The 15,208-nt window shown below is 49.5% G+C and overlaps 1 protein-coding gene across 1 annotated transcript in view; it reads left to right on the top strand.

Moving 5' to 3' along the window:
- The window catches only part of CNGB3 (cyclic nucleotide gated channel subunit beta 3), a 346,397-nt gene that overhangs the window by 57,208 nt on the left and 273,981 nt on the right, over positions 1-15,208 (top strand). Inside the window, exon 3 of the mRNA XM_063924064.1 lies at positions 14,478-14,616. Coding sequence (XP_063780134.1) covers positions 14,478-14,616 — 139 coding nt within the window. The remainder of the gene's footprint in view (positions 1-14,477; positions 14,617-15,208) is intronic.

The following is a 15,208-nucleotide window of genomic DNA, read 5'->3' as shown; positions in this document are numbered from 1 at the left end:
TATCCAGGGCCATAACTAGGTGGCAGACAACACATATGTCTGAATTGGACTCTGTCTGCCATAATGTGTAAAAAAGGGACTCGGCCTGTCGTAATGTGTAAAAAGGGGCACTATGTCTGCCGTAATGTGTAAAAAGGGGGACTCTGTCTGCTGTAATGTGTAAAAGGTGGACGTTGTCTTCCGTAATGTGTAAAAAGGGGATGCTGTCTGCCGTAATGTGTAAAAAGGGGACTCTGCCTGTCGTAATGTGTAAAAAGGGGGACTCTGTCTGCCGTAATGTGAAAAAAGGGGGACTCTGTCTGCCGTAATGTGTAAAAGGTGGATGCTGCCTGCCGTAAATGTGTAAAAAGGGGACGCTGTCTGCCGTAATGTGTAAAAAGTGACTCTGCCTGCCGTAATGTGTAAAAAGGGGGACTGTCTGCCGTAATATGTAAAAGGGGGACTCTGTCTGTCGTAATCTGTAAAAAGGTGGACTCTGTCTGCTGTAATGTGTAAAAAGGGGACGCTGTCAGTCGTAATGTGTAAAAAGAGAACGCTGTCTGCTGTAATGTGAAAAAAGGGCACGCTGTCTGCTGTAATGTGTAAAAAGGGGATGCTATCTGCCGTCATGTGTAAAAAGGGGACGCTGTCTGCTGTAATGTGTAAAAAGGGGACTCTTCCTGCCGTAATGTGTAAAAGGGGCTCTACCTGGTGTAGTGGCGCAACTGTACGGTGTAATTTGAATAGTGGAGACTACTATGCACCGTAATATAAATTGGTGTTAGTTTGTGGCCACACGCCTTCCCCATGAAGCCATGCCCCTATATTTTTGACGTGCACCTAATGCACACACAGCCCCTATTTTACATAGGGGCGGAAGGGGGGGGCGCCAATGCCGTTTCTTGCATACAGCGCTAAAATGTCTAGTTATGGCACTGATTATGTCAACCCCTTTTTCATCCCCTTAAGGGAGGTTTATTAAAATTCTAATTGCTTAGTTTTCCTATTTCCCACCTGAAGAATCCCAATGTTAAATTTCATCTACCTAATATATCCGGAAGTAAGAGTGAGTCAGGGCTTTCGCATTTATACACTGCCCAAAAAAATAAAGGGAACACTAAAATAACACATCCTAGATCTGAATGAATTAAATATTCTTATTAAATACTTTGTTCTTTACATAGCTGAATGTGCTGACAACAAAATCACACAAAAATTATCAATGGAAATCAAATTTATTAACCCATGGAGGTCTGGATTTGGAGTCACACTGAAAATTAAAGTGAAAAAAAAAACTACAGGCTGATCCAACTTTGATGTAATGTCCTTAAAACAAGTCAAAATGAGGCTCAGTAGTGTGTGTGGCCTCCACGTGCCTGTATGACCTCCTTACAACGCCTGGGCATGCTCTTGATGAGGTAGCGAATGGTCTCCTGAGGGATCTCCTCCCAGACCTGGACTAAAGCATCCGCCAACTCCTGGACAGTCTGTGGTGCAACGTGGCGTTGGTGGATGGAGCGAGACATGATGTCCCAGATGTGCTCAACTGGATTCAGGTCTGGGGAACGGGCGGGCCAGTCCATAGCATCAATGCCTTAATCTTGCAGGAACTGCTGACACACTCCAGCCACATGAGGTCTAGCATTGTCTTGCATTAGGAGGAACCCAGGGCCAACCGCACCAGCATATGGTCTCACAAGGGGTCTGAGGATCTAATCTCGGTACCTAATGGCAGTCAGGCTACCTCTGGCGAGCACATGGAGGGCTGTTTGGCCCCCCAAAGAAATGCTACCCCACACCATTACTGACCCACTGCCAAACCGGTCATGCTGGAGGATGTTGCAGGCAGCAGAACGTTCTCCTTGGCGTCTCCAGACTCTGTCACGTCTGTCACATGTGAGAACCTGCTTTCATCTGTGAAGAGCACAGGGCGCCAGTGGCGAATTTGCCAATCTTGGTGTTCTCTGGCAAATGCCAAACGTCCTCCACGGTGTTGGGCTGTAAGCACAACCCCCACCTGTGGATGTCGGGCCCTCACACCACCCGCATGGAGTCTGTTTCTGATTGTTTCAGTAGACACATGCACATTTATGGCTTGCTGGAGGTCATTTTGCAGGGCTCTGGCAGTGCTCCTCCTGTTCCTGCTTGCACAAAGGTGGAGGTAGCGGTCCTGCTGCTGGCTAGTTGCCCTCCTCCGGCCTCCTCCACGTCTCCTGATGTACTGGCCTGTCTCCTGGTAGCGCCTCCATGCTCTGGACACTACGCTGACAGACACAGCAAACCTTCTTGCCACAGCTCGCATTGATGTGCCATCCTGGATGACCTGCACTACCTGAGCCACTTGTGTGGGTTGTAGACTCCGTCTCATGCTACCACTAGAGTGAAAGCACCGCCAGCTTTCAAAAGTGACCAAAATATCAGCCAGAAAGCATAGGAGCTGAGAAGTGGTCTGTGGTCACCACCTGCAGAACAACATTTGCACAACAGCATGTGAAATTGATTGTCAATCAGTGTTGCTTCCTAAGTGGACAGTTTGATTTCACAGAAGTGTGATTGACTTGGAGTTACATTGTGTTGTTTAAGTGTTCCCTTTATTGTTTTGAGCAGTGTATATGTAGATTAATGACGCAGCATAAAAATAGGCCCATCATCATGGCAGCATGATAATAACTAGCCACCAGCTGGCCACATAGTTGGCCATAAATCATAATTATTAAAATTATATTTCTATTTTTCTCACAAAATGATGCAATTTGTATATTTTTACACAATTAGAGCCCATTTGGCTCTGGCCATACCCACACAACACTTGTCACACCTCTCCGATTCTCACAATAGGCCCTTGAATATTTGTGACCTTTAATCCGGCCATGTGAATATTTGTTAAAACGAGAAAATGGCTGTGATTTCAGCACTTATCTTACATTATATAGCTGAGTATCAGCTCTGACAGGAGCATACCTCCCAACTGTCCCGATTTCAGCGGGACAGTCCCGCTAATTGGACACTGTCCCTCCCGCGGGTCGGAGTGTCCCGCGGGTGTGGGGGGGCAGTTGGGAGAGGTAGTGATCACCGCTGCTCTGCTATGCAAAGCAGCCGGTGATCACAGTGAATAGATGCCGTGCACCTGCATCTATCATCACAAGGAGGGGAGCCGGGGGCTGTCCAGCAGCTCATGGAGCGCAAGACACGCCCCCAAAATGACAAAAATGGGGGTCACTGCAATAGGCCACGTCCCCTTACCGTGAGACTCCGCCCCTCCACCCAAAGCTCCGCCCTTTTTAGCAGCCGCACCTCTGGCGCGGCGTGTCCCGATTTCCGATTCCATAGGGACACAAGTTGGTAGGTATGCAGAAGAGTTACAACAAAATAAACTGTTTTCATTTTGTATTTTTTCCCAATATGCACAGATACTGTACCACAACATTTGTGAATGTGAATTTATAAAACACTTGTCTAACACATCTACCTGTCTGTAACAAAAGCAGGCGTCCCCTCCTCAATGTCTTATTACAACATTGACACTTTCCTGCTTCTTTTCATCTTTCTGGCTTCATGTTCCTCACAGCTTGTTTTTTATTCTTTCATGTCATTATTGGATGTTCATAAAGTAAAGCCACATACACAAAGCTGTAAACCATTTTTAATTGGTTCCCATGACAATATGGTGCATTCTAAAATATTAAAAAGGTTTTATAAAATATTTAATAGCATTCTTTGAATCTGTAAAGATCACAGCGTCATTATGGCTTCTTTTAGATACAAATTATTTTTTTTAAAGGATAATGTTGGTGATAAAGCAAGCCGTACGTTTCCAGCTGGCAATAAGGCGCTCATAACTTTATTGTGATTACATAAACCTTTTCTTTAAGCTAGCTTATCACTAAAATAAACAACACCACACACTGAAATAAAGACACGGTAGCTGGAGTTAAAGGTCAGACGATGTTTATTGATCGCTGACCAACTCTTTAAACTATAATTGTGATCGAATTAGAATTGATTTTGAATATAGATTTAAATTTAGCTTGGAGGATGGCAAACAGAAAGTCGCTACCAAACACCAGCACCAGTCACCTAGATGAAAACCACCAAACCAAGGAGGGGAGTACACATACCCCGCCTCCTTCCCGCATAACCCGCATTGTGCTGGCCTCACCCCTCTTTCTCTGGCAAACGTTCGGTTCCCACAGGGGAACGTCTAAATGTCCAACCGCAAGAAAAGGACACACCTGCCGTCCTTCTAAAGAGGGAGCCCCACAATGACCACTTATGCCTGTGTGACAGCTGGTTGGTAGCGACTTCCCGCCAATCTGGCTCTCAATAGCCAACTGCAATAGCAAAAAACCGTAGCTGAAATCCGGGAGGGCGGGCGGGCATACAATGAATGGCAAGAGGAAGTCTAGGAAAATGGCCCCAAACTATATACTATCCTAAGACCCTGCTATTAAACTTGATGTACAACCTTCTAATCCAATAGGAAAAAACCAACAGGGAAAACTGATCTGCCTAGCAACTGCTTAGTCATTAAACAACCAATCACAAAAAGTTGATCTCTTATATGGCCTCAGGCTTATGCAGCCTTCAGCTTATCTAAGGTGCTCATAACTTTATTGTGATTACATAAACCTTTTCTTTAAGCTAGCTTATCACTAAAATAAACAACACCACACACTGAAATAAAGACACGGACACGGTAGCTGGAGTTAAAGGTCAGACGATGTTTATTGATCGCTGACCAACTCTTTAAACTATAATTGTGATCGAATTAGAATTGATTTTGAATATAAATTTAAATTTAGCTTGGAGGATGGCAAACAGAAAGTCGCTACCAAACACCAGCACCAGTCACCTAGATGAAAACCACCAAACCAAGGAGGGGAGTACACATACCCCGCCTCCTTCCCGCATAACCCGCATTGTGCTGGCCTCACCCCTCTTTCTCTGGCAAACGTTCGGTTCCCGCAGGGGAACGTCTAAATGTCCAACCGCAAGAAAAGGACACACCTGCCGTCCTTCTAAAGAGGGAGCCCCACAATGACCACTTATGCCTGTGTAGCAGCTGGTTGGTAGCGACTTCCCGCCACCAAGGTTTACCAAACCGCCACCGCCATCCGCAACCAGCAACATTAACCAACTAAGAACAACTAAATAGCCCTACTGAAAAAGACCAAAAATATCCTCCAGGAAAAACTGCACTCCTTCCGGAGAAAGATGAACCCCATCGTCCCTGTAGAACTGCCTGTTCCTTAGCACCAGTAGAGGATGCCTGATCGCCACTCCACCTATGGCCCTGACAAAAAGAGACACCGCCGAATTCACCTTCTTGCGTGCTTTCTCCAGCGCCGAGAAACGCACCGCACCACGCCAATGGAAACGTGGCACCATCTCCGACCAAACAATGCAGACTCCTGGCCAGTGACAACGGACCGCCACCAAATCCGCCTTAACGGACAAAATCAAGTCTATGCCCTTAACTCGACCTAGATCATTACCACCCAAATGAATGACGATACAACTAGGGCGACCCCAGCGGCGCTCCCGAGAAAAAAGGACCCGCAACAAATCACCCCATAACATACCTCGAACACCTAACCATCGCAATTGCCTGGACCCAAAAACCTCAGCTGCCCTAAGTGCCATGGGATGCTTGCTGCCCAAAAAATATAGGAATGATCAACCAGCCATACCTGGTCCCCAAAATTGATGATAGCTGCAAAAGAAAATATCCTAACATCAGATTATGAACATAATACATACATAAAGCACAACGTAACAAAAATAAACCCAAGTGAAGGAGAAAAATCAAAAAACCTCCCGTGGACCTTGATAGAACAGCCAATTGAAATTAGGCCCCCTCGGAGGAAAAATTTTAAAAATTCGCTTCACACCGTCGATTCCTGAACGGTAAGCGTTCAAAAACCGACGAGTAAACACGTTTTTGGGTTAGCGCAACAGGCGCACTTATAACTTATGCAGACGGACATAGGACCTATAGGAGGCCGACTTCCAACGGCCCAACTCCCGAATAGCCGCAGGGGATGACCCTGTAGCCGCTGCATGAGTAGCCGCCCCAATCCGAAAGGAATGGGTACCGAAGTCCGCCCCCTGCAAGCCCAATGCCGACAAACATTTTTTGAACACAGCAGCAAATTGAAATTTTGTCAGAGGGTCAACCCGCGCGTGCACCAGCAACTGGTCGCCCCCCGGAGGCCTCAACCGTACATACTCCTGCGTCAACCGCAGCGGGCAAACCCCCGTTTCCTCCTGAGCCTCCAAAGACAACCAGCGGCCCGACCTGTTTGATCTGTCTTGGATCGCACAATCCTACAGAGCAACAGGCCCTCCTGCAAGCGCACATTTTCGTAAAGTAAACCCGACTCCCGAGACGCCTTGCTGCATGCCACCAACTCGCTCACTCTAAAAGCCCCAAAAAAGGCCAGGGCATACGCACAACTAAACAGCGCCACCTCGAAATCCGATGATGCAATTTGGGGCAGCACACGCAGCAACTCTGCCAGAAGCTGCAACGTCATGGGTCTACGGGAGTCCGCAGGCGCCAGGCGCAACCTAGCCCATCCTTTCAGCGCTCTGGAAAGGACAAAAGACCCCGTGGGGTCCGTCATCCCGTGGAGCCGCGAGTGAAAGGAAATGCCCGCAAGGGCAGATGCCATGGCCGCTTTTGACCTACCGTTGAGGTAATGTTCCCAAACAAAGGTCATCAGGGCGTCGGCCGAGGACTCACCTGCTACCCCGTACCTACGCTGAAAGACCGACCAATCCCGCCAGGCTGCATCATACGCTCTGAGAGTGGAGGGAGCCAGAGCACACCTTGCTAAAGCAGCTAACCCGACTCGACAATCTGCCAGACAGAAGGCAGGCACTGAAACCCCTCCGCTGCCGCTCCCGGAACCAACGCCCTGAATTTGTCAAATTGGAACCGAGACAATGCATCCGCAATTCCATTGTCAATTCCGGGGACGTGGCGGGCCCCGAAATTAATATTGCGCCGCAAGCAAACTAACACTAGATGCCGCAGCAGCCTCAGAGCCTGCGGCGAGGAGGAACGCTGATTGTTAATCGCATGTACAACACCCAAGTTGTCGCAACGAAACGAGATGTGCCTATTTGCGAACTGGCCGGCCCATAATTCAAGCGCCACTATGATCGGGAACAATTCCAGCAAAAGGAGGTTCTTGGTAAACCCACGCGCTACCCAAGAGGCCGGCCAGGCAGCCGCGCACCATGACCCCGCAAAAAACGCGCCAAAACCCTGACTGCCTGAGGCATCCGTGAACAATTGCAGCTGCTTACTGGAACAACGAGGCACCGGCCACAAAACCTCTCTGTTGAAGGACACTAAAAAAGAGGCCCAAATCCGCAAATCATCTCTGATCTCGCGGGAAAGGTACACGGTGTGATTCTGCCGAACCGTCCCCGCCGTGGCCCGTTCAAGTTTGCGACAGAAAACCCTACCCATGGGGATAATCCGGCACGCAAAATTGAAAGACCCCAGCAAAGACTGCACCTGCTTAAGCCGAACCCTGCGTTTGCCTAAACAGTCAGTAATTAAACCCAAAAGCTTACGCACTTTATCCTCGGGTAGGCGACAGCAACCCCCCACCGTGTCAATTTCGATACCTAGATAGCTAAGACAAGTGCAAGGGCCCTCACACTTGCCCTGCGCGACAGGCACCCCTAAATTGTCGAATAATGCTCTAGCCACCGACAGAATATCCCCACAGATCGAACTGTCCCCCGGCCCCACGAAGAGAAAGTCGTCCAGGTAGTGAGCCACCCCCGGTTGGCCGGAGGTGGTCTGGACGCACCAGTGCAAAAATGTGCTAAAACACTCAAAGTAGGCGCAGGAGACAGAACAACCCATGGGGAGACACCGATCCACGTAAAATTCGCCCCCTAGTTTGAAACCAAGAAACCGCAGGGAATCTGGGTGCAGCGGGAGTAGCCGAAAGGCCGACTCCACGTCCAATTTTGCCAACAGACCCCCCGGACCACAATCCCGCACCAAGCGCAGCGCGTCATCAAAAGACTGATAACGTACCCTGCACTCTGCTTCCGGAATAGCGTCGTTGACCGACAAACCCGGAGGGTGCGACAAGTGCTGTATCAAGCGAAACTTGCCCGCGGCCTTCTTGGGCACCACCCCTACTGGGGAAATGCACAAGGAGGGCAGCGGGGGGAAGGCGTAGGGCCCCGCCATGCGCCCCCGGCCAATCTCCCCGCCCACTTTCCGCCGGACCTTCTGCGGGAATTCGCGAGCCGATCTCAAATTCTGGCGCGCCACCACGTGCACCGAATCCGAAATGGGCAAACGAAAACCGTGCCGAAAACCCTCCAAGAGAAACGACGCAGCCGCCTCATCGGGGTACAAGCTAAGCCAGCGCCGCAACTCGGGAACTAGAATCGGGGAGAAGGCCTTACTTGCCAACTCCCCCGGCCTCGGCGGAAGCGGAGGGCTTACCGCTTGCCGCCGAGGTGCAATCCTTGGCCGGGTGACTTGCCCCGCACAACTTACATGAGTGGCGAAAACGACAACTCGCACCTTTGACGCATTTGCCGTCGTTGTAGGCAAAGCACTTCCCTTTCCCTATCAAGCGGGAACCCGTAGCCCCGGCCGCACCGGGCTTCTTGACCGTGACGTCCGGGGTGGGCTTAACCTGCTGCGTGACCTCCAACCACACCTCGACATCCTTAAAACCCGCGGGCAGGATGGGGTTACCATCCTGATTGCGACGGAACTTCTCATCGTAATCCCGCCAAGCGGAACCCTTGGATTTTAAGTACATGTCGTGTACCAAAAACAAATACTTAACTAAGTTGGCATACTCCGAGGGCCGCGATTCCGTGTAGCAAGCAGTAAAAACCAAAAAACCACGCAACCACTGGTGAAAATTGCGAAACGCATTTTCCCCAATGCCACCAGGCATCTTGGCTGCGTCAAAACCCTGTCGCATTTCCTTCGTAAGGGTGAATATGTCTACGTACTTCCCCTTCCGGATTTTTTCTCGCATGCGTTTACGAACCCCCCGCGTAACTGCCGTGTTGGCGCAATGTACCATCTCTTCATAACGGGGGGGGTCAAGAGGGACCGCCGGCGCAGGCGTGGCCACCTTATGCGCCTCCTTCGCCATGCGCCGCGCGATGAGTCTAGCTAATTTACGCGGGCGCCGCGGAGAACCTGACGAAACACTGCTAGAAGATGAGGAACTACAGGTTGAAATGTGCAAAGGAATGGTTAGCTCACCGGCGTTAGAAGGACCCGGAACCGCGTCGTCCGTTGCACCCGCCTCCGTTGGTGGCCGCACCTCCCCCGTCGATGTCGCAGCCGTCTGCGACCGTCGCCTCCTACCGGGCGTAGCCCCGGAACTAGCCAGTACCTGTGAGGGAGAAACAGAGGGGACAACAGGCGTGGAGGAGACCAAAGCATCATTAACAATGGGGTGAACCCGCGGGGGAGGAGGTCCCGCCCAGCCGCTCCGCGGCGGAGGGCCGGTGGGAAGCTGCAGGGGATGACCCCCAACTGAGGTGTACCCGACCGATTGCGTGAAGGCAGCCCCGCCCCCCGCAACGAAACCCACGGGTAAGAAGGCCGCCATGCAGTATGCGGCGTGTAGCCGCTCGCCCCCGCAAAATCGGATGACACCGGGAGGAACTGAGGGGGTGCCGGGAGGGGTGGCCAACTTTGGGCTACATGATTCCCACCGACCAGTGATTGCCCCGGTTGCGAGCCCGCAAAGGCAGGGAGGGGCACCGTGACCCGGGGGCCGCCGACCGACCATGTGGTCTGTACGCCGGCGCCCGAGCCGGCTCCGTGCGGGGAAAATTGTGGACCGGACGCCACCGTTAAGCCCATGGAGGGCATGCTGGCAACTGAGGGGAACGCCGGCGCAAGAGGCCACGGAAAGCCCCCGGGGAAGGACTGGCTCCCTGCGAAGCCTTGCTGAGCTGCGAACGAATGAGCAGGGCCGGGTGAATGGCAAGACGCTGCGACAGACGACTGTGTCGCCACTAGCTGAAATGCCCCCGGCAGGACGGGGGGGGGGGGGTTGAAAACCGACGAACGGGGACGCCGCCACGGGCGGTGGCGCGACTGATGACCTGGGGCCCAGCCAGCAGGCCCCCGATGCAGGATTCCCCTCCGGGAACCCTTGCCACGTAACCGCAGCAGGGGCGGGCGCAGCGGCAGTCACTGCCATGTCCCCCTGCCCCAGCAACACCAGGGGCCGACAGCCCCCCATCTCCAATTCTGTACCTGGGCGCCATAGGCCCCACGCCAGGGAGGGGTGTATGTAGATCATGCACTGTTCTGGGGACAGCGGGCACCTCTCCCTGCTGTCCCAGACTCATAACCCCCACCTGCGCACTGGCCCCCCCCTCACCGCTCGCAGCCCCGCCGCGGCCGCCCGACACCACGTGGGCGCCCGAGCTGCCGCTGAGAGCCGCTTGCGGGGAAGGCGGGAGAGGGAGCCGCCGTTGAAGACTGAGTTGCCGGGGGCGCCGGTGACCGCGGCCCGGCCGGGCCGCGCGTCCCGGCGCCACGTGCAGAGCGGCCGCTGGCCGCCTGCCTCCGGCCTGCAGGGTAGCGGGCCGTCACTGCCCGCCCCCGCCGCATGTCCGCCGCCGTCGAAGGCAGCCTCCGGGGCCCAGTACTAGGGGAGCGGGAGCGGGGGGTGCTCGCAGCCTCCACGAGGCGGCGGGGGGGAGGGGCAGAACGTCGTGGACGCGGCATGACAGGAGGGGGGGAGAAACAGCGGAACTTCACAATAGTAACCACAGCAGAAACTTGACCACAAGCAGGGAGCAAAGGGGTATATAGGAACAAGACAAAATTCAATAGCAAAACAATACTAGTATTGATATACTTAACCTTCCTGGGCCATACAATGAATGGCAAGAGGAAGTCTAGGAAAATGGCCCCAAACTATATACTATCCTAAGACCCTCCTATTAAACTTGATGTACAACCTTCTAATCCAATAGGAAAAAACCAACAGGGAAAACTGATCTGCCTAGCAACTGCTTAGTCATTAAACAACCAATCACAAAAAGTTGATCTCTTATATGGCCTCAGGCTTATGCAGCCTTCAGCTTATCTAATAACAAACTTGTAAAACTGCGCAGCGCGAATCGTGCACACTTAAAATTAAGGGATGAATACACTTGTTTATCTGTTTTAGTGGGTGTGGTATATGTCGACATGCAGCTTCTCAACACTGACATGTCAGCATTTTCAAATGTCACAAGTTCAACAATGATTTTTAAACCAAAGACTAATCCCAGCCATAATTATTATTATTATTAATATTATTATTATTACCAGTTATTTATAATAGCGCATACATATTCCGTAGCGCTTTACAGAAAATATTTGGCCATTCACATCAGCCTAACCTTAACTTTAATTGTAGCCTAACCCTAATTGCATGTGAGGACATTGTGACTGTCAATATGTTCCCACTTACATACAGATGTGGGAACATTGGATGCACATCGGTTGCACCATTGGACCTTGAGCAACCGTATGCGGTATTCAAATGAGTGTCTCACCGAAATTGGCCTCTCCAGCAGTATATGAATTCACATTGGCTGATTAGGGCACACCCTGAGAAACCGGTCCTGACACAGCTGCGCGTTCTAGCCACTTCAAATGCTGTCTACTTGTCAGTTTGCGAATAAGTCCTCCATCGCGATACGCGTCATTTTAACCCTTTCCCCACCCCACGGACCCGCAAATACGGGAGAGTATCTCTCCATCCTGCTCGCATCACTAGGGTGTGAGCAGGATGCGGGAGACCTGCCTACTCTTCCAGGGGTGAGGGGGCTACCTCAAAAAACGGGAGCCTACCACAGCTTCCGGGAGAGTAGGCAAGTATGAGCTAAAGAAAACCTACAGTAGAAATGTGCTGTTCCGTTCTCAAGAAATCCGAACCCACCTGAATTTTGCGAGTCCGAACTAAAACGCAGCCTCGATCTTCCGAGGAGATACAACCCAAACCAAATCTCTGTTCGGATCTTCCTGTGGTACAGACTTTGAATTTGAGATCCAAATTTCAGGTTTTGGATTGTAAAAATTACTTGATTTTAGCTGTTTTTATCCATTTTCCAAAAATCCTAAACTCAAGATTCGGATTTAAATCCGAATTGTGAAACAAAACACGTGAGGGTGGTTTTGCAAAACCAAAACATGACGATGAGATTAGAACTGTAACCAAAACCAAAACACAGGGTTCCACGTCTCTAATGTACAGTATTGCCTATGAACACCGTGGGGGTTATTCAGATCCCGAAGCTAAAGCAGCAGGACGAGCCTAGTACCGGTTATTGGTACTTTGCGCATGCGCAGGAGCCGTTCTGCCTGTGCGTGAATGAGTTATGCAATGTAATTGACAGTCTGATGCAATTTTGGGGGGTGGCACTGGCAACAGCCTCGGTTTGTGAAAATGGAGTTGTTTCACTGCTGTTTGAGGGATAGAAGATGCCAGGGATCTCTGTGGTTGCACAGAGATTTATTTGACTCTGCAACGGGCAGCTTGGACCTACTGTAGGTCAGATCACTGCTGCATCCAAGGAAGTGATAGCAACTCATACTGTACCTCCCAACATGACCCTCTCCAGGAGGGACAGAATGCTCTGCTCCTGGACTTCCCTCTTAATGTATGCTTGCCATCACCCAGAGCCGGCCCTAGGTATAGGCAAACTAGGCAATTGCCTAGGGCATTTGATATGCCTAGGGGCATCAGCAGCTTCTGCTGATTAAAATGATATGCAGCATGCCTATATTCTGTGTGTAGCATTTCATATGCAGATACAGCCACAGTCTAACACAGTATATATATAGGCATGCTGCATATGCTGCATATCATTTTAATCAGCAGATGCTGCTTGTGCATCCTAGCCACATAGCAATGCAAATAAGATGAATTTTCATAAAAAAAGGTGCCTGACGTTAGCATTGAGGCAAGATTTATGAGGACACATCTGTATCCAAGCAGAGGCAGAGGTCACAGTGTTAGTGGCAGTGTGAGTGTTGTGTGCATGTGAGTGGGTTGGTTGTGCAGTAGTGTTTGGAATATGTGTAAGGAGCATTATGTGTGTCATGTAAAAATGCATTAATAATGTGCAACATATGTGTAAGGGGCACTATGTGTGTCATTATGTGTATAAGGGCATTAATAATGTGCGGCATATGTGTAACAGGGTACTTCTGTATGTGTGTCATTATGTGTATAGGGGCACTAATAATGTGCAGCAAATGTGTAGGGGGCACTATGTGTGTCATTATGTGTATAAGGGCATTAATAATGTGCGGCATATGTGTAAGGGACATTATGTGTAAAAGGGCATTAATAAAGGTTGTCATAATGTGTAAGGTGCATTATGTTTATAAGGACATTAATGTGTCTCATATGTGTAAGGGGCATTACTGTGTGGAATTGTGTATAAATGCATTACTAATGTGTGGCATTACGTGTATAATAACATAGTAACATAGTATCTGAGGTTGAAAAAAGACAATTGTCCATCGAGTTCAACCTATTTGTGGTGTCCTATGCATGATGATTTGACTAAAATTTCTGACTGATGCTGCTGTCAGCCATTGCATTTTATCCCTATTTATAGTAACTATAATGCATGACTATGCACCATACCCCTGGATATCCTTTTCCAATAGGAATTTATCTAACCCATTCTTAAAGGTGTTGACAGATTCCGCCATTACAACTCCCTCGGGCAGGGAATTCCAATAATAAGGTGCTCTACTAGGTGGCGTTGCGTATAGAAAGGGCACTACTGTGTCGTCTAATGTGAATAAAGAGCAATAGGGTGTGGTGTAATGTGAATAAGGAGCAATTTAGTGTGATGTAATGTGAATAAGGGGCTCTACTGTGAGGAGTAATGTTTATAAGGTAAAGTAATACTACTGTGGGATGTAATATGAATTATGGACACTATCGCATGATCATATGTGAATAAAGTTGCAGTACTGTGTGGCATAATTGGAATTGGGGTTATTGTGTGGTCATGCCCTTGCAAGCAAAAACACACCCCTTTTTGGGCTGTGCGCCAAATGTGCGAACTGTTCCTATTTAAAATATAGGGGGTACAAGGTCAGAAGCGGAACCAGTGGTGGTGCTAGCGGGCACCAGCCAAAATCTTGCCTAGGGCATCATACTGGTTAGGGCCGGCTCTGCCATCACCTGTGCTAAAACCCTTTCTTATCCATTTAACTGTTCAACACAGGTGATGGCAATCATAAATTAAGAAAAAGTTCAGAAGCAGAGCATTGTGTCCCTCCTGGAGAGGGTCATGTTGGGAGGTATGGCAACTCCATCTACTGTATATCTGAATCAAGCCCAGTGTCAGTGAGATCCTTTCCATATATATTTTTCATGTCTTTGAATATGTTCAGGTGAGTACGTGTCCTACTATAAGAATATACATACTGTAGTCAAATGTATATCTGTTTATATTTGTAGATGGAGCAGCTAACACATCAACAGCACAGAGCAAACTGGAGCAATCGGAGAAGCAGGAAAACGCCTCCTCTAGTGCTCAGAGGAAATGTGACACAGCAGGGAATGAAAATCTTATTTGTGAAGAAAAACAGTTAAATGAGTAAGTAAATGTTTGCGACTGAGCTTTTTTTTCTTTAAACCTATCTAATTATTATTTCTACATATGCAACGCACAACCGTGTTGTGGAACTACAATTCCCACAACCGCTTGCTTAGAACGTTATAGAAAATGATCTGGATCTTTTATTATTTTTTTGCTCGGGCCACATCTCATAGTTTAACTGCATCATCATAGTTGCCTACTTTAAGAGTCTCCTCTCCGGGAGAAACTCGGAGAGGCGACACTGCTTGCAAAGTCGGGGGCGGACCTGGACTGTCAGTCCCTAAAATTATGCGATTCGTGGGTCTGCAAGGAGGGGCAGGGCTAAAGACATACATTTGCATAATTAAGCCCCACCCCCACCTCGCAAACCCTGAATCCCAGGTATAATCTCCACATCTTGCCTGCTTCACTAGGAAGTGGAGGAATGCGGAAGATCTTGCCACTCTTCCGTGAGTGCGGAGGACCACACTAAAAAATCGTGAGTCTCCCGCTACTTTCAGAACAGTAGGCAAGTATGTGCATCAGTTAAACCAATACTAATTGCATTACTACTTTGTATAATCTAGTGAGTTTCACATTGTTTTTGGAA

Source organism: Pseudophryne corroboree, chromosome 5 (assembly GCF_028390025.1).
Source record: "Pseudophryne corroboree isolate aPseCor3 chromosome 5, aPseCor3.hap2, whole genome shotgun sequence".
Lineage (NCBI taxonomy): Eukaryota > Metazoa > Chordata > Amphibia > Anura > Myobatrachidae > Pseudophryne > Pseudophryne corroboree.
The sequence above is the reverse complement of the archived record's forward strand: the minus strand, read 5'-3'. Positions and strand labels throughout refer to the sequence as shown.